This window comes from Pristis pectinata, chromosome 2 (genome assembly GCF_009764475.1).
Source record: "Pristis pectinata isolate sPriPec2 chromosome 2, sPriPec2.1.pri, whole genome shotgun sequence".
Classification (NCBI taxonomy): domain Eukaryota; kingdom Metazoa; phylum Chordata; class Chondrichthyes; order Rhinopristiformes; family Pristidae; genus Pristis; species Pristis pectinata.
Genome location: NC_067406.1, coordinates 79,471,028 through 79,489,598, shown reverse-complemented (window position 1 = coordinate 79,489,598; position 18,571 = coordinate 79,471,028). Strand labels below are relative to the sequence as shown.

At 41.8% G+C, this 18,571-nt stretch overlaps 1 protein-coding gene across 1 annotated transcript in view; it reads right to left on the bottom strand.

Moving 5' to 3' along the window:
• LOC127583975 (protein FAM184B-like) overlaps positions 1-18,571 on the bottom strand; it is a 158,878-nt gene that overhangs the window by 38,299 nt on the left and 102,008 nt on the right. The window contains exons 7-8 of the mRNA XM_052040449.1: positions 12,561-12,721; positions 736-942 (exon numbers count right to left, since the gene is read on the bottom strand). Of these exons, the coding sequence (XP_051896409.1) occupies positions 736-942; positions 12,561-12,721 (368 nt within the window). The remainder of the gene's footprint in view (positions 1-735; positions 943-12,560; positions 12,722-18,571) is intronic.

Genomic DNA, 18,571 nt, shown 5'->3' with positions numbered 1-18,571 from the left:
AAAAATTCCTGTAATTGAAGTGGGAGGAGCGGTTACCACTCAGTATAATCCTTGATTGTTTCACGTCCCTTCAGTCTGATAGGCTTCAATGTGTCAGTTTTCATACAGGCCAGCAGATGGGGTAGCATTATGTAGCCAAATGCTACCTATTAAGAGGGTAGAGTTAAAAAACATCAACTTGTCCACTCCAACATGGCTCAGCCACAAGCTGTGAATGGTATTCCACTGCACACCTCTGACATTTGCAAATCCCATACAAACCACAAAAGGCAGAGGCTGGAAAAGATCACGCAATCTGTGTGACCTGGAAATTTATTGCTGAATTATTTGCATCCTTCCATTGTTTAAGAATATTAACATCATTAAAACTTTCTTTCCATCAGTCTGGGGGAGACAAAGGTTGGATTTCAAAACCAAGTTTCATGATATTTTAAATCCTGTTTAAAATAATTCTTATCTTTGTATACATTTCCCATAAATTTCTTTTTGCACTACTTCAGATTGTACTACTATCTTCACACTATTCTGCTGTTTTTTTTGCTCATCTTTATATTTATTCTTGCATTTATTATTACTATGCATACTGTTTACACTGTGAACTTCACGTGAGCAAGGAGTTTCATTGCACCCAGGTGTATATGACAATAAACTAATCTAATCTGAATCTGAATTGTTCAACACATATAAGGTACACCGAATGCTGCATGGGTAAGAAAAACTCAGGCAGACATTTACCTTCTGCAGTCTTTTCCTTTCCAATTCCATCGAGGTCTGTACTGCCTTGATCTCAGTGGTATGTTTCTTTACCAGCTCCTCCAATCCTTTCATTAGCTGCTCCTTCAGACGAAGCTTCTCCTCTTCTGCCACTCGCTTCAGTTTCTTCAGCTCCTCTTCATGCCTTTTATGATGTTCCTCCTTTTCACGAGTAAGAGCCTCAATAACCTATAAAGTCACAGAATTTTTCTGAAATGAACTGCTTCAAGACAAGATGCAGCCTGACCTGCTTCCCAGCACTTTCTGATTTTATTTTAGCTTCCCAGCATCTGCAGCTTTTTAATTTCCATTTACTGAATAAATGTAACATTGAACTAAAGTATCAGCAAGGCATAACAATGCTCATGAACTGAACAGCCACAGTTTAGGTCACATAGCCTCCTTAATACAGTAACATGTCCCAAGAAGGTTCACTGCAGAGAAAAGCAAACAAAGTTTGGTCACAAGCAACGTAAGGAACCAAGCTACGTTTAAGAGTCTTCAACCTGAAACGTTAACTCTGTTTCTCTTCCCACAGATACAGCCTAACCACCTACGTATTTCCAGCATCTGAAGATTTTTTTTTGACTTCCACATTTCCTAAGTCCATTTGGGGTATCCTAACACTTTGAAATGCACTGCAAGGATGATGGGATGAGCCCCCTCTGGGAATACTGACAGAGAGCTGAGAGGGAGGAGTGCAAAGTAGGGAGGCAGGGACTGAGCAACACAAGCCAGAGAGAGAGAGAGAGAGAGAGAGAGAGAGAGAGAAAGAGAGAAACACAAACCAGGTGGGAGGGAGAGGCGAACATGAACTGGAGAGGAAGAGCTCCTGTTGCTGAATGAGGGCATTCCATGAGCTCCGGTGCTTCTTCCTGAAGGCCTCACCTCCCCAAGACCAAGATCCGGAATTAGCAAATTAAACCAGATTTGGATTTGCTTTTATTTGTGATTTCTGTAACTTGCTGTGAATTGCAAAAAGTTATAAAGCGTTATCTAACTTATACTGTATCAGTCTTGTCCAATCTGTGAAATTTGCTTGGTTTAGGTCTCTACAGCCAATACAGCAGAATATTTACAGGTCGTTTTAACTTATGGATCACTTATTTGTAAATCTTTTGATTTTGATTTATAAGTTCTGTTGTTATGAAGCACAGGCAGGTGTTTCATTGACCAACATTGCCAGTTTGATTGTTCCTTTATTGTTGCTGGGTCTACATTTTGGAACTCCCTACTGAAGAAGAATGTAGAAACACATCCACCTAACAGATTGCTGTGGATCAAGAAGGAGACTCACTATAGCCTTCTCAGGAGCAATTGGGATGGCAATAAATAATTTGCCAGCTATGCCCGTGGTAAATTCTGGGAATACTGACAGAGAGGGAGGAATGCAAAGTAGGGAGGCAGGGACTGAGCAACACCAGCTATACCCATATCCTTTAAGTGAACAAGATATGAATTTTGCCCACTCAATTATGGTGAATGCGTTAACATTTGTATGGTAATCCCCGTTGGGAGAAGTTCCATTAAGGGATGTTGTGATCCATTTGATTTCTCCAGTGGTCAAATGATGACAAAAACTAAATTGGATCCATGCAGAGTAGCACGTGGTAAAATGCACTCTGAATGATGTTTTTGCTCAATGTTTGAATATAAATAACCAGGATGATTACAGAAGTAAATTTTGATCGTCTTTCATGCAATTTTGTTTCTTTTCTTTGAGCTGAAGAGCAGTTTACCAAGACTGAGTTGGATTTGACTGATTTGGCCTCCTGTGTTTAATATAATAACCACAACTTAAAATAACCACAATTGATGCATTCGGTTCCTTTGATAAGCAATTGAATCGTGGATGTAGAATAAACAGGATGCTTTTTTTTACTGCAAATGACATTGTAGAAGAGAAAAAGAAATTCATTCTGCCCCTGTCTGTGCCAGGAGACAAGATATTTGAAGAGTCGGTTAAACTAGCTGAACTAATGTCCCACATCCAGTACTATAAGTGCAAAAAAGCAAGTTTAGCAGCTGGAATCAGCATCCAGATGTTTCAGACATTACAGGTGATTCAAGATGGATTAGTGAGCAACAAGGATTTGGAACAAGATTGGAAAAGATTTTCCTGTAACCGCACAGTTTGTAGAATCTGCCGTGTGGAGGCTGCTCAGTGAGAAGAAACTGAATTTTTTACCAGGCGTTTGGTATTGCCCTGGCACTGAAGACAGCAACCAAACAAGCACAAAATTTGCAACACCACCCAGCAAAAGGCTCAGAGTGTTGACAAGACTCTTTAGAGTCTTTGGGAAAAAGAAGAACTACCTGAAGAGGAGACACAAGAAATTCTGCAGATGCTGGAATCTGGAGCAATACACTAAAAGCGCTGGAGGAACTCAGCAGTTTTTGTGTATTGTTACCTGAAGAGGAGATGTTATTGTTGTGTTATCATGTGAAGTGGAGCTAATGTGTGCCGACACAAAGCTGTTTGCCATAATTGTAGTGTCAAGGGACATCATGTCAATGGTTTGCTTAAAAACAAAGATGATGGCAAATTCAAGCAACCAAGCAGGGTGAAGACTATGGGCTAGAATAATAAAGGGAAGTGTATATATGAATCAGGTGAAGCAGATGTATCATAGATGGACCATATAGATTGCTGACATTAAGTAAGAAGTCTACTGAACCTTTCCCAATGCCAATATACACTGAGGGAAAGACGTTAACGCAATTGACTCTGGTGATATAGTGTCAGTGTTATATGAGCAGGAATTTAAGTGACATTGGCCATTGGGTACTCTGGAGTTCACAGCGACCTGCCTTCCCTCATATCTACTATGTGGGAAAGGATCAAAGTGTAAGGACTGGTAGACCAAACCAGTAATTGATGATCTGTTTGCTCTGCTAAGGAGGGGGGCAGAAGGTTATAATCCTTAGCTTGTCACATGCGTACCGGAAGATAGCCTTGGATAAAAATTCAAAGGAGTGCTCAGCAATAAATACTCATCTTGGACTAATCAAAAAAAAAGCAGACCTGCTTTTGGGATTGCATAAACTCCAGGTATTTTCTTGTGGACAATGGATAGTCTGATTCAAGGTCTCCCAGGATCCTTGGCTACCTAGATTATATTTTGGTGCTGGGAAAGTCAGAGGAGGAATACAAGCAGAATCTTGATGGTTTATTCATTTCTGGTAAGTACAAATGAGTATGTGTGTCTTTGTTACCTCAGGGTAAGTATACCTTAGCTATAAGATGGAAGCTGAAAGAATCCATCCAGTTGAACACAACTCTAAGCAATATTGGGTGCACTTTGTCTGCCCAACTTGACAGAATTGAATATTTCTGCAGGACTTCTCAACTACTGTGGATGTGTCCTGCCATCTCTTAGCAAAGTTGCTGAATCACAAGTCAACATAGAGGTGGGTGAAGATAGAGGTGGGTGAAGAAAGATGAGGCAGTATCCTGAGAGTTGAAGCAGTTGCTTCTGTGTTCACAGCTTCTTGTTCTTTATCATCCAATGAAACTATTGCTACTGCCCTGTGATGTATCACCTGATGGCAATGGTACAGTTTTATCACTGTATGAGGATGGAGATGAGTAACCAATTGGTTTTGCATCAAGGTCTCTTACCATGGCAGACACTCACAGAAAACCTAACGAAGCATCTGTTGAGATGAAATTTCACAAATAGCTGCATGAACCAAAGCTTATGATTTTCATGAAGTGATTGGGCATATCTTCAATGGCATCAGCTGGAGTGCAGGGATGGCCATTAACATTGTCTGCATATGACCACACTCTGCAGTACAAGACAGTTCTATCAGAATGTAGGTGCTCTGAGTCAGTGCCTGTTGGAGCCCTTCCTTATGAAAGACCATATGGGATGAGACTGGTTGAGTGGTGCTGCAACAGCAACCTCTCTCTCAATGTCAGTAAAGCTAAAGCTACACGACCGGCATGGCAGTGTAGCGGTTAGCGTAATGCTATTACAGCACCAGCGACCCTGGTTCAATCCTGGCAGCTGTCTGTAAGGAGTTTGTACATTCTCTCCGTGACTGCGTGGGTTTCCTCTGGGTGCTCTGGTTTCCTCCCACATTCCAAAGACGTACAGGTTAGGAAGTTGTGGACATGCTATGTTGGCACCAGAAGCATGGCGGCACTTGCGGGCTGCCCCCAGAACACTCTACGCAAAGATGCATTTCACTGTGTGTTTCAATGTACATGTAACTAATAAAGAAATCTTATCTTATCTTATCTTATAAAGAGCTGATTGTTGACTTCAGGAAGGGGAAGGAGGGTGAGCATGTGCCTGCCTACATTGGGGGATCGGCAGTAGAGAGAGTCAGCAGCTTTAAATCCCTGGGCATTAACATATTGGATGACCGGTCCTGGGCCCAGCACATAGATGCAATCACAAGGAAGGCACGCCAGCGTCTTTACTTTCTTAGGAGGTTAAGGAGGTTCGGCTTGTTACTGATCATTTTAACAAACTTCTACAGATGTACTATTGAAAGTATCCTGACTGGTTGCATCATGGTCTGGTACAGCAATTCAAATGTGCAGGAAGGTAATAAGCTGCAGAGAGTAAAAGACTCAGCCCAATATATCACAGGCAATCCCTCCCCACCATCGGTAGTCTCGACAGGAGGTGCTGCCTCAAGAAGGCAACATCCATCATCAAAGATTCCCACCATCCGGACCATGCCATTGTCTCACAGCTACCATCGGGCAGGAGGTACAGAAGCCTGAGGTCCTACGCCACCAGATTCAAGAACAGCTACTTCCCTTCAACCATTTGGTTCTTGAACCAACATGCACAACCCTAATCACTACAGTTTAGCAACACTATGACCACTTTGATCACTGTGCACTAAAATGGACTTCGTGTTTTTTTTTGTTCTAATTGTGTTCTAATTTGTAAAAATTGTGTATAATTTATGTTTCTCTTGTGAATGCTGCTTATATGATGCTATGTGCCTGTGATACTGCTGCAAGTAAGTTTTTCATTGCAGCTGTGCAGACATGTACTTGTGCATATGACAATAAACTTGACTTTGACATTGAGATAGTGTTATTGTTATAATACATGGACCACTCTCACATCAATTCACATACAAATAGCTTACTATTCTGATGAGACATGATGCTACCCTCATTCGGATGTACACCTTCAGCATGGAGAATGTGAAGATGAAATATTATTACCATATGACAGGAAAAGGAAAGAGCTAAACATCCAGAAATGTATGGTTTTTTGGGGATTCAGAGTTGTTCCACCTCTCGGCAGAATAAATGTTCCGAAGCAGTTGCATTGAGGACATATAAAGCAAGTTGTCAGCAATTTTGTCTGGTGACCAGGAATCAATGAGCAGCTGGGGAAAAGCAATGTCAAGAACATTTCAAGAATCCAATGGCAGTTCTCTCAGTTGCTGGACTTAGCTGAACAAACCAGAGCCTACCTGCAGCATACACATCAAGTAGTCTCTCAATGCAGTTAACAGAAGATATATTCCCCCATACCAATGCAAAGAAATATACGGGTGTAGGTCAAATCACAGTTAAAGCTGGCTGTCAGCCTTATGGAAGTGGGTAGTTTGGAGGCAATCCGAGATCCCTTTTTCACAAGTACATGACACAATCACCATCACAAACCACACAGAAGGTGGACAAGAGCAAAAGCAAAGTCAGACCTTCACTGAGATAAAAAATGATCCAATCCCTCAGGATCACTTCTGAGTAAGAAATGCAAACTCTCCCCAAGCTGCCAGATTAAAACAACAGTTTCAGCTTTCAACTCCCCATGGTTTACAGTGCAGGGCACAATCAGGAGTGTGATGTATTAACATACTGATGACATGAACATCACACAACGTTCAAATAATTAGGCTTTGGTGAAATATTCAATCATATGTAAACACCAGAAATTCTGTTTTTTCAATGAACCATTAAAGGTTTTAACAAGAAGAGAGAAACTTGTTTCAGGAGTGAGTGAAACCTGACTGTAATCAAATATTGGGGTGTTTTCCTGTAAATATTTTTGTATTTGAGGATGAAGTAGAAAGTAATGCATTATTTGATAGGTATTTGGTAATAATATTCTACAAACAAATAAATAATCCAAGGAAGGCTGGTGGGAAAGAGCAACCTTGGGGTATTTCAACCTGTTACACACTGGCTAGAGTGCATAATGAGAACAGTCAGGATGTGAATGAGTATTCTTGATATTGCCGAGGATTTTTTTCTGAAACCATATCTTAGGGAACTCTTAAAGAGTATCACAATAGTGGATCTGGTTCCAGTAATGCAGAGGGAACAGTGGTGAATAAGCAAAGCATTGGTGCAAAGCAGTGGTGCAAAGCAGTGCTGCAGAGCAGTACTGCAAAGCAGTAAATAAGCAAAGCGGTGGTGCAGAGCTTTTGGGGTCTAGTGTCATTATCACTCTGGTTATAACAGGCTAGCAAATAACATGGGATGGAATTGGAAAATGGCTAAAGATATTGGAAGGAAAAAATGTAGAGCAAAGTTGAAAGATGGCAAAGAGAGGCTGGCCAATAAAAATCAACAATGGAGAAATGGTGGCTGTAGATGGAGAATTTAACTAACATTTTTCATCACCATTCACAAAGAAATGGACGCAGAAATTCCAGAATTGGCAGTAGGGTTGAACATGGTTTAAAAACTTAAAACCACAAGAGAAGCTGCATTTGGGAGGTTGTTAAGCCCAAATGGTTACTACTTGGAAATTTTCACAGAGTGCTAAACAATTAGATTCAATGATTGTGAATCCTCATTGAGAATTTATTCTGACCCTCCTAGATATAGACCAAATCCAGAAGACTGGAAAATGAAATAAGACTTCTATCTTCATAAGGATATGAATCCTTGAATTACTTTCCCTGTTTGAGCTCAGTTTGAAAATATTACAAGGAACTACCTTCTGGGGCATTAATTTTCTGAAATGGCATCATTCTATGATTGGGAGGCCATGCTTACTTAATTTATTGGATTCCTTTAAGTGAGCAACCTAATGGACATGGGAGTGTTAGTGTGTACTGCTTCCCTGAATTTTATATATTCCAGTCATGTATGCAAAGTGTTTTTTATGGAGCTGGTTTAAAGAGCTCTATAACAAAATTTGCAGCAAGGCATGTTATTTTTGAACTGCAATTTGAGCTTTTTAAAAAATCTCTTTCCATTTTTATACACCTTCTCAAAGCTTTGTGCACTGTTATTCTTTGGAACCTGCATGATATCATTACTATCAATTTCCCAGTGGTAACTTCCCTTCATTAACTTCTTTGAAGGAAGTAAAAAGGCAGATAGGGAAAGATAGGAAAGTGGCCAGAGTACACTGAAAGCAGAGTGTACTCAAGCAGCAGTAGTTTGAAATCTATGCACAGGCAAAGGCACATCTGCCTGACAATGACTCTGTAGACATGTGTCCATGGGCACTGCCTCAATGGAGGATTAAGTTCAGAGCTGTGGCAATAGCTGTAAGGAGACAATCATTCAGAAATTGATAATGAGCTAAAAAAGTGTCATCAGCAGACAGATCAAAAGCTTCATCAAAGTAATGGTTTTTAAGGAGGATTATAACGAAGGAATGCAGCATTGGGGTTTAGAGAAATAATTCCAAAGTAGCGGGGCTGACTTATTAACATCATGGTTGGTAATAGGGAGAGGGTTGATCAAATCGCCCCACTCAGACTTCAGGGTGGTTTTAGTCTCCTGAACCTCTAATTTAAAACACAATCCTTATTTTTAAATTCAGTTTGCTATCCTCTGTTTTATAACCTCAAACTGAAAGAATTTAAAAATAAGGATTGCATTTAAAAATGAAGGCATAGGAGGACTGGGAGTCAATGTGGATAAATGATCACATAACTCATGTGCGAGTGGGACAGCGGGAGGTGGGATAAGGGGATCAGAGCCTTGGATGAGCTGAAGCTTGCAGAGTGTGGAGGATGGGATGGTGGTCAGGACAGCATTGGAAGAGTTGGGCCTACAACTGGCAAAGTCAGTGATGATCGACTGAGTATTTCTGACTTTGCCAGGTGAGTACTAGGTGAGCAACACTGCAGAGGTAGAATGAAGGAAGTCTTTCTGACTGAGAGGTCATGATGTCAAAGGCTTAGTTTGTATCTGATTTGGAGAAAGACACTATGAACAGTGGAGTGAAATCTGAGACAGATTATGGAGGTCATGTGATGACCTGGGACAAAGACTTTAGTCCTCTCAAGGCTTAACTGAAGGAAATTGTGGCTCATCCAAGACTGGCGTTAGAGGATTAGTCAACCTCAGAGTAGCAGTGGAGAGGCAACAGAGGCGATGCAAAGATAATCATTGTCAGTGTTCAGTTGGAGGTTGACCCCATGTTCTTGATCGACACCACTACAGGACAGAACGTATGTAAGGAAGAGGAGGGCAAGCAACAATCACTGTGTGCACTGGAAGCAGAATTGCCAACTGCTGGAGGTTTGGTCACATAATTTGTGATCACATGCTAATGTGATACTGTGCCCACATGATAGCTGCATGCAATTTGTGATTATTCTTGCATTTATCTTAGCACGGTAGCTGAGTATCTACAAGCCTCAAATTTAAAAAAATGACTATTTAGTTCTATATTGAGATGATCTCATGATAATTAATATTTACATGGAAACTACTTCTGTGGTGATTTTATGATGCCAGTCACAATGAGAAACACAAATACATAGGAACTGCAATAGGTGCAGATGATTTGGCCCACCAAGCCTGCTCTGTCTTTCAATGAGACAATTAATCATGATCTACATTATTCACCATCTGTTGACTAAAGGTCACCAATATGACAAAACTATAATTGACATTAAGTTGTCAAATAATTTCAACAGTTGTTATTATATGCAGTAAGTCATAAATATAAAAAAAATGGATCAGTTCTCACAACCTACAGAAGAAGCTCAGCTTCAGAGAGGTGAGCACATCACCTGCATTGAAATATTTATAGCACAACCCATGTCTAAAGCTGATATGAATGCTTCCTGCCTCATGAATGTTACTGAATCTTCCTGTTTGTGTCCCTCTCCCTCTCCATTTAGTTTTCTCTGGACACATGGGGTCTCTGGGCCCCGAAGCCACCATTATCACAACCAGTAATGAAGTAGTGTGCTCCAAATACAGCAAAGGTGCCCAAGGTTCAAATAATGCCATTGGATAACAAGCTACAGAACTGTAGTAGTGCACAGAATCTGTCTATCCCAAGTCTCTAACAGTAACAGCTGAGAGACAGGTTACCCATTGCTGGCCAAAGAGAGAGGCTTTGGAACCCTGGTAGCAAAGACGCCTAGATTTTCAGACAATGCCACGGAAGACCTGACATGAGGAAGGGTTCCTCCACGCTCAATATAAATTTGGACATCTTTGCTAGGCTTCCAAAGTACTATAAAAACATGGGCTGTTTGGGGTGTGAACAGTGCATGGTCTGACTGTGTAGCTGTGCTTGGGGTCATGGGAACCTGATATACATATTAGAAATGGCCTACAGCCTAAAGCAGACCAGTACTTCAGATGCCCAGTACTTGGTTCCTCTCTGCATGCTGCAATGTTGATTTTATAGGCTGATAAAGCATCAAACACTGTCTGAGACCCTTGACATCAAACAAGTTAAAGTCATTTACCAGTCAATTTTTGATGTGATGCTCTACAACAAATGTAATATTAAATTAATTATAGAAGTGTTAACAAGCACCATGATGACTGTGTTTAGCTTTTGGCAGCTGGCAGCACAAAGAAAAACACGTACTTGATGTGTAAAAGCAAGATATTTATGAGGATATTTTGGAAGATTGCCAGCTAGAAGCTTGGAGCTCGGCAGGGAATAACACGTGGGAAGGAATCAGAAAAGGTGACATCATTTTGAGTGGAGAGGAGGAAATGGGTGTGTAATATTTAAAAATAGAACAATAATATTCAGAACACGTGGTTGGGTTTAATGGCAGGAGAGGGGTAGTGGGAAGGGTGGTGGTGGTGGCCTGGGAGGTCTCCACCTTGATCAACCTGCTTTGAAAATTCAATTATAATCCTGCCCTGTTGATTGACAGCAAAATGCATCCTGCAGCAGAAATTACAGGAGTAATTTTAATCCCCCCAGTGACTCATGTGAGAAATTCAAATTAAAGGTTTTCAAATATGGATCCAAGTTGCCTCACACCCATCTTCTTAAGATACTAATGGAAAGGAAAGGTGTGGACAGATTTAAATATTTTAATGAGGATGCATTCCTCTGATATTTTTTCTCTTTTTCCAGTTTTAACACTAACCTCTGGAAAACTGGCAGCCAAAGGACAATGCAGAACAAGGACCATCACTGTAGGATGGCCAGGAAGAGCAGGAATGCTTCCCTTTGGACCACTGAGCAACACTTATAACCTCTGCACCAAACACATCTCCCCCATCAGCCCATCCCCCTCCCAAGAAATCTGATGTCTCCCTGCCATGAATCTACATTAGCCCTCTCACTCTCTCCATGCTTCCGCCCCTGCACCTTCCTGCACCAATCTCTTCCAAGGGCCCTCTTACAACTTCTTCTCCACTTCCTCCAATCACTTTGGGACCCCAAGCAACTCCATGATTAAGATTTCTCCCATGCGCTCCCTGCTCTTCTAATCTTAATGCTCCCTGCCTGAACTTAGTGCCTCAGTTCTAACAGCCCAACAGACTGCCAGCCCCTTGCTGACACAAAGAAATTGATTCCAAAAATGGCAATAGGTTCTTGCAGTTAAATCCTGTATGTTGTGAATTCAGGGTGGACATTCACTATCACACATTAAGATTAATTTGACAACTGGTGTACCAAGATTTAAGTATGAAATAAGGTAAATAATTGTTAAGATTGATTCAACATTAGGAGAAGTGTCTTAAGGGAAAGTAGAGAAAATAAGGAGTGAAAAAGAATAGAGGAAGTGACGTTTCTTAAATAAATCGTTCATACTTTAACAGGTTTTTGAATATTTAAACTTTATTTATACAGTACGGTGACAGGCCCCTGCCACCCAATTACACCCATGTTAACCTACTAGCCCATCCGACTTTGGAACGTGGGAGGAAACCGGAGCACCTGGAGGAAACCCACGCAGTCACGGGGAGAACGTACAAAACTCCTTACAGACAGTGGCGGGAATTGAACCCTGATCCCCGGCGTTGTAATAGCTTTATGCAAATGTTACGCTACCATGCTGCCCCCATTTTGATAAGCTCTTATTTTAACAATAAAGATGCTCACAGCATCTCTCTATTAATCTTGTAATATTGCACTGTGCTACAGCCTGACAGAATAAGGTAAACTAAGGGACACAAGGGACTGCAGATGCTGGAAATCTGGATCAACTTGCAAAGGCGCTGGAGGACCCCAGCAGGTCAGGCAGCATCTGTGGAGGGAAATAGACAGTTGATGTTTCGGGTTGAGACACTTCATCTGGACTGGAAAGAAAGAGGGGAAATAGCCAGCATACGAAGGTGGAGGGAAGGGGTGCAGCGAGAGCTGGCAGGTGATAGGTCGATCCAGGGAAGGGGGTGGGTGATAGGCAGATGAAGGAGGGGGGAGAGTGAGAATGATGTGAGAAGCTGGGAGATGATAGGTGGAAGTGACAAAGGGCTGAAGAAGATGGAATCTGGTAGCAGAGGATGGTGAAGGTAAACTAAGTCACCATCCAATTGCCTGGAGACATAAGAATTAAGAGTTAGTTTGCACATGCATACAGAAAATCTTTGGCCATATTCTCATTAGCTTAATTTATTTTGTGTAAATGAGTTGCTTTGATCTGACTCATACCTGTGTTAGTTGCTGACTGTGTTCAGCCTCAACATCTTTATTTCCCTGCTGCTGTTGGTCCCATACTGTTATCTGTTGCTGTAGCTCTGACACCTGATTCTTCAAGTCATCCAGCTCGGCCAAAGCACTGAGTTTGGACTGGGACAGATCCTTGTTCTCATCTAAACATGAGCAAAATAAACAATAGTGAAAGGGTATAATAAGCAATAAACCTAAAGAGGCGCAAACGGCAAGAAAGAATTCTCGTGAGTTACTCAAAGGTTACGTCTCACACTGGCCTACTGATCTTTTCTGCTTTTCAAGTCTGTGGAAGCGAAGTTTGTTGGTTTCCAAAATGGGAGTGGGATTGGAGTATGCAGCGAGCTTGGCTTTACTCAGTGGGATACAGGCAGAATGCCAGCGTCATGGTGCTTACAATGATTGGAGCGACCTGTCAGTAACCACACTGCTCACTGATTTGCTACTGCAGCAGGGGTGGGTGTATCCAGTTAAAGTTAGCCTGCTTTGAGACATAGACGTAGAGACATACAGCAAGGAAACAGGCCCTTTGGCCCACCAAATCGCTGCTCACCATCCCCCACAAATACACTAAAGATACATTAATCCCATTTTATTATTCTCATATTCTCATCAACTCCCTCCAGATTCTTTCGCTCACCTACACACTAGGTTGTAAGTTCAGTGTGGACATTCACTGTCACACTTTCTGTGCTTTTGTTTAAGATTAATTTGATAACCAGTGTACTAAGTTTTAAGTACGAAATAAAGTAAATAATTGTTAAGATTGGTTCAGCAGCTGGGAAATGAAAAACAAATTAGGAAAAGTAGAGAAAACAAGAAGTAGAAAATATTAGAGGAAGAGAGATGTCTTAATAAAATATTTTATACTTTAACATATAATTTACTGTGGCCAATTAACATGCCAACATGTGTGTCTTTGGGATATGGGAGGAAACCAGAGCTCCCGGGGGAAACCCATGGGCTCACAGGGAAAACATGCAAACTTCACACAGGTAGCACCCAAGGTTAAGATTAAACCTGGGTCACTGGTGCTGTGAGGTAGTGGATCTATTCTGCTTTCAGTCAACCTGCACCTTCCTGTGGTCTGAGCAGGTGTCAGGGGAACAGTGAAGAATGGCGCAGCGGGATTTTCACATGGCGTACTAGAGGCCTCCATGGAGGAGTTGGAATGGGGTGTCCACAATTAGAATCTTCAGGGGATCTGGAGCCCTCCAGACATGCTCAGAAGCAGTTGGAGCAGATAGCCCTCAAGGTCAATGCTAGTGAAACCTTGAGGAGCTGGCTAAGTGCAGTAATGAGCTTAGACGAGCAGTCAAGATTAGTGAATGCTTCTTCAGAAACATAAACCAGATCAGCCTCAGGCACTGCTCAAATCACCATACGTCCATCACTCACACTGCAATAATTTTTATTAACCATGACTCTTCCCCCAGCGTCCATTTGCACAAGTGCACCCTTGCACCCACATCTCACAGTTGGAGTGTACGCGCACACACGCATGCACACACACACACACACACACACACACACACACACACACACACACACACACACACACACACACACACACACACACACACAATTTTATTTATCATCATGACCAGCTGCATGTCTGGCTGCAGAGAATTTAATTTTGTCTTTAACAGTGCTGTCTCCAGGGAAGCACAGTGAAATAGTTGGTGGAATCTCAGACTGAAAGGTCAGACCTGCCATGCACAGCAAAGGATCACAGTGTGTGAAAGGGCTAGCGGGCTATTACAGCTGTCCAGATTGCTGAGGAAGTGGCAGTAGAGCACAAACCTACATCCTCCTCTCTCAAGAAGGCAGCTTAACCTTGCCAGTCTGCCTGTGACCTTGTTGTTGCCTTTCAGCTGCTCATGACAAGATGGTGAAGTCCTCATGCTGTTCAAGGTCACCCTTTAAAGACATACGCTCTCTCCTGTAGTGACAGTCAGCAGCCTTCCCTCATCCAGGCTACAGCCCCTCAGCCTGAATGAGCACTAGTAGCTGGAGGCACAGAGGCAAAAGGAAGTGCATAGCGGTCTTTTGGTAAATTTGGTCTGACTTAATTTAAAAATTTGTTTGGAATCTTTATTTTGTTGTGACTTTTACTTCTGCATTGTGGTCATTTAGTCATACTGCTATAGGAAAGATGTTATTAAACTGGAAAGAGTGCAGAAAAGATTTACAAGAATGTTGCCAGGACCTGAGGGACTAAGTTATAGGGAGAGGTTGGGCAGGCTAGGACTTTATTCCTTGGAGCCTAGGAGACTAAGGGGTTATCTTATAGAGTCAGAGAGCACTACAGCACAGAAATGGACCCTTCGGCCCATCTAGTCCATGCCGGCCTTGTTTTCTGCCTAGTCCCAGCTACCTGCACCCAGAGCAATGCCCTCCATACCTCTCTCATTCATGTACCTATCCAAACTTCTCCTAAGTGTTACAATTGAACCCAAATCCATCACTTCCACTGGCAGCTCATTCCACACTCGCACCACCCTCTGAGTGAAGTAGTTCCCCCTCAGAATCCCCTTAAATATTTCACCATTCACCCTAAACGTATGACCTCTAGTTCTAGTCTCACCCAACCTGAGGGTAAAAAGCCTTTATCCATTCACCCTATCTATACCCCTGATAATTTTGTCCACTTCTATAAGATCTCCTGCGCTCCAGGGAATAAAGTCCTGTTACGGACTCAGTGAAAGTCCCTTTAAGATAGAGAGTGTGTGTGTATGTGTGTGTGGGGAGTGCTTACGTCAATAGAAGATAAAGGACGTAATGACGTTGTTGAAGAAGTTAGAAGAAGAAGGAGAGAGAGAGAGAGAAGGGAGAGGGACACCAGCCTGCTTGTTTTCTCTATCGATGGATGAGAAACAATAACTGTGTTTGCCACTGAAATCCATGTATGGAAGTTGGAAGTAATCCGGTGGAGTTCACTTTGTTGCTGACCTGTAGAAGGAAACAGGTATTTGTGTGTGTGGACGACCACGATTCGGATGCTTTTTGGGGTGAGGGAGTCACTACCGAGTAAATACTGAAGTGTCGTTTGGGTTCCATCGTGGAACATTTGGATTTCGTATGTACTCTCTCTCTGTTTCTCTACATCTACGTCTTATCTTAAGACAACGGTGGTTGTTGAAGAAGTCCTTGCTCATGTTTCACCTTATGGCTTGCGGAACTGAACTTTAAGAACCATTCCGGAACTGGGAGTTTTGGACTTTGTCACACACACACACGAAGAGTTTAGTTTTGGGGTTAACGTTCGAGGTTTAACATTTTTGAATTCTAACATACTAACATTTTTACTTTTATTTTACGTATTATCATAAGTAGTGATTAATAAAATAGTTTTTAACACTGAATCATGCTCAGTGTGTTTCTTTTGTTGCTGGTTTGTGACAAAATTGGGGGCTCGTCCGGGATAGTTCCCAAGGTTAACGAGTGTCGTCTGGGATTGTACCCCAGATTGACGAGATTTGTTCGGGATTCAATCCAAAGATTTTTGAGGGAGGTCTGATAAATTCTTTTTAATTGGCTTGTGTGTGTGGAAACCAGCAGCAATGGATATTAAGGCATTTTTGGAGTCACCAACCCAAAAGGGATTGGAGGTGGCGAAAAAGGATGATTTGATAAAGATTGCTACAAGGTTAAACCTTACAGAAGTAAAGCAGTCTATCAGAAAGGCAGATATTCAGAGACTGATAGCTGGCCATTATGTGGAAAAGAAGGTGTTTGAGAAGGAAGTGTTAAAACAGTTTCCTGGCAGTGAAATAGCAATTTCTGAGGCACAGGTGCAGCTGGCAAAGATAGAGGCTGAACGAGAGCAAAATAAATTAGAAGCTGAACGAGAACAAAAGATATTAGAGGCTGAACGAGAGCAAACTCAGTTAAAGATAGAGGCTGAACGAGAACAAACCCAGTTAAAGATAGAGGCTGAACAAGAACAAAAGAAATTAGAAGCTGAACGAGAACAGAAGATAACTCAGATGAAGATAGAGGCTGATCTAGCAATGAAGCAGATGGAATTGAAGAGGATGGAGCTGGATAGTGAGGAAAAGGAGAAACAGAGGCAGCATGAGTTACAAATGAAGCGTAGGAGTTTGGAATCTGATTCTGAAGATGGTTTTTCAGCCAGCAGGGAGGTTCGATTAGTCCCTCCTTTTGAAGAAGATCAGGTTGATCAGTATTTCCAACATTTTGAAAAGGTTGCTGTGAGTTCAAACTGGCCAAGGAAAGAATGGGCTCTTATGGTACAGAGTGTGATTAAAGGTAAAGCTCAAAAAGCTTATTCTGCTTTGTCTGCTGAGGATGCAGCTGATTATACCAAGGTAAAACAAGCTATTTTGAAGGCCTATGAATTGGTCCCTGAGGCTTATAGACAAAAATTCAGAGACTTGAGGAAATCTGCAGATCAGACTTATATGGAATTTGCCAATGGAAAGAGAATATGTTTTGAACGATGGTGCCTGGCTAAAAATGTAGATGGGGATTATGATAAATTGACAGAATTGATACTAGTGGAAGACTTTAAAAGATGTGTTCCAGCTGAATTAACAATATATTTAAATGAAAAGGCAGTGGAAACTTTACAAGAAACTGCTAGGTTGGCAGATGATTATGCTTTAACCCATAAATCCAAATGGGGACAACCTAAAACCTTTCAAAAGAGTTACAAGGACAATCCAGGTAAACCGGAGATTAAATTGGGAGGTAATCAAAAAGGAAAAGATGAAAAGAAGCCAGGGCTGGAGAAACCTGTTGAGCGTACTTGTTATTACTGTAGGAAACCTGGCCACGTGATATCTAATTGTGCCCTTTTGAAGAAAAAGAAGGAAGCTGGGCCCAATGCTTGCTTTCAGGCAATTAAAAATCAAAAGGTTTAGGAGATGCTGTTAAAGACCAGTCCTTGCAAGAGGGAAAAGCGGAAAAGTTGGAGGAGGTGAGAAAAGAATTCCGTTCGTATGTATCAGAGGGTTTTGTTTCACTGAATGATGAGTCACCCCAGGTGCCAGTGAAAATTCTTAGAGATACTGGGGCTAGTCAATCTCTCTTGCTGGACAGTGTTTTAAATTTTGGTGAAGAAAGTGACACTGGTGAAGTAAATCTAGTACGAGGCGTTACAGGTGAGACCATGTCTGTCCCTTTTCACAGGGTGATTTTAAAGTCAAAGTTCGTAGAAGGACCAGTCGAGATAGGGATAAGACCTAGTTTGCCAGTGGAAGGAGTTTCTTTGTTATTGGGAAATGACCTTGCAGATGGAGAAAGTGATCCTGTGGTACGGTTAACAACCAAACCAAGGATTGATGAGTCTGAGAATGATCCAGATGTTTACCCATCATGTGCGGTGACTCGAGCTAGAGCTAAAGAATTAGCCAAGACAGAGAGTCCGATGCAGTCTGATGTGGTTCCTTGTGACAGTCCTAAACAGGAAGAAAATTATGATGCCTTATCTGAGACTTTTCTGTCTTCATTGGAGGATCAACATCCTTATAGTGAGCCTGAATTTAAAGATTTGTCTTTGTCGAGGAAGGATTTTATGGTGGAACAGACAAAGGACCCTGAGTTGACAGAATTGAAAGAAAAAGCTCTCTCATGTGAGGAGATTGAAAAAGTGCCAACTGGATACTATGTCAAAAATGGAGTGTTAATGAGGAAATGGAGACCTCCTCATGTTCCTGTTAATGAGGAATGGAAAGTTATTCATCAGGTTGTTGTTCCAAAAGTTTATAGGGATGAGATTTTAAACCTGGCCCATAGTATGCCTTTGGGTGGTCATTTTGGGGTGAATAAAACTGTAGGGAAGATCTTGAAACAATTCTATTGGCCTGGTTTGAGAAAAGATGTGGTGATGTTTTGTCGAACCTGCCACACATGTCAGATGGTAGGTAAACCAAATCAAAAACCCCCTGTGGCTCCTTTGAAGCCAATTCCTGCTTTTGGGGAGCCCTTTTCGAAGGTGATTGTGGACCGTGTTGGCCCCTTACCAAAGT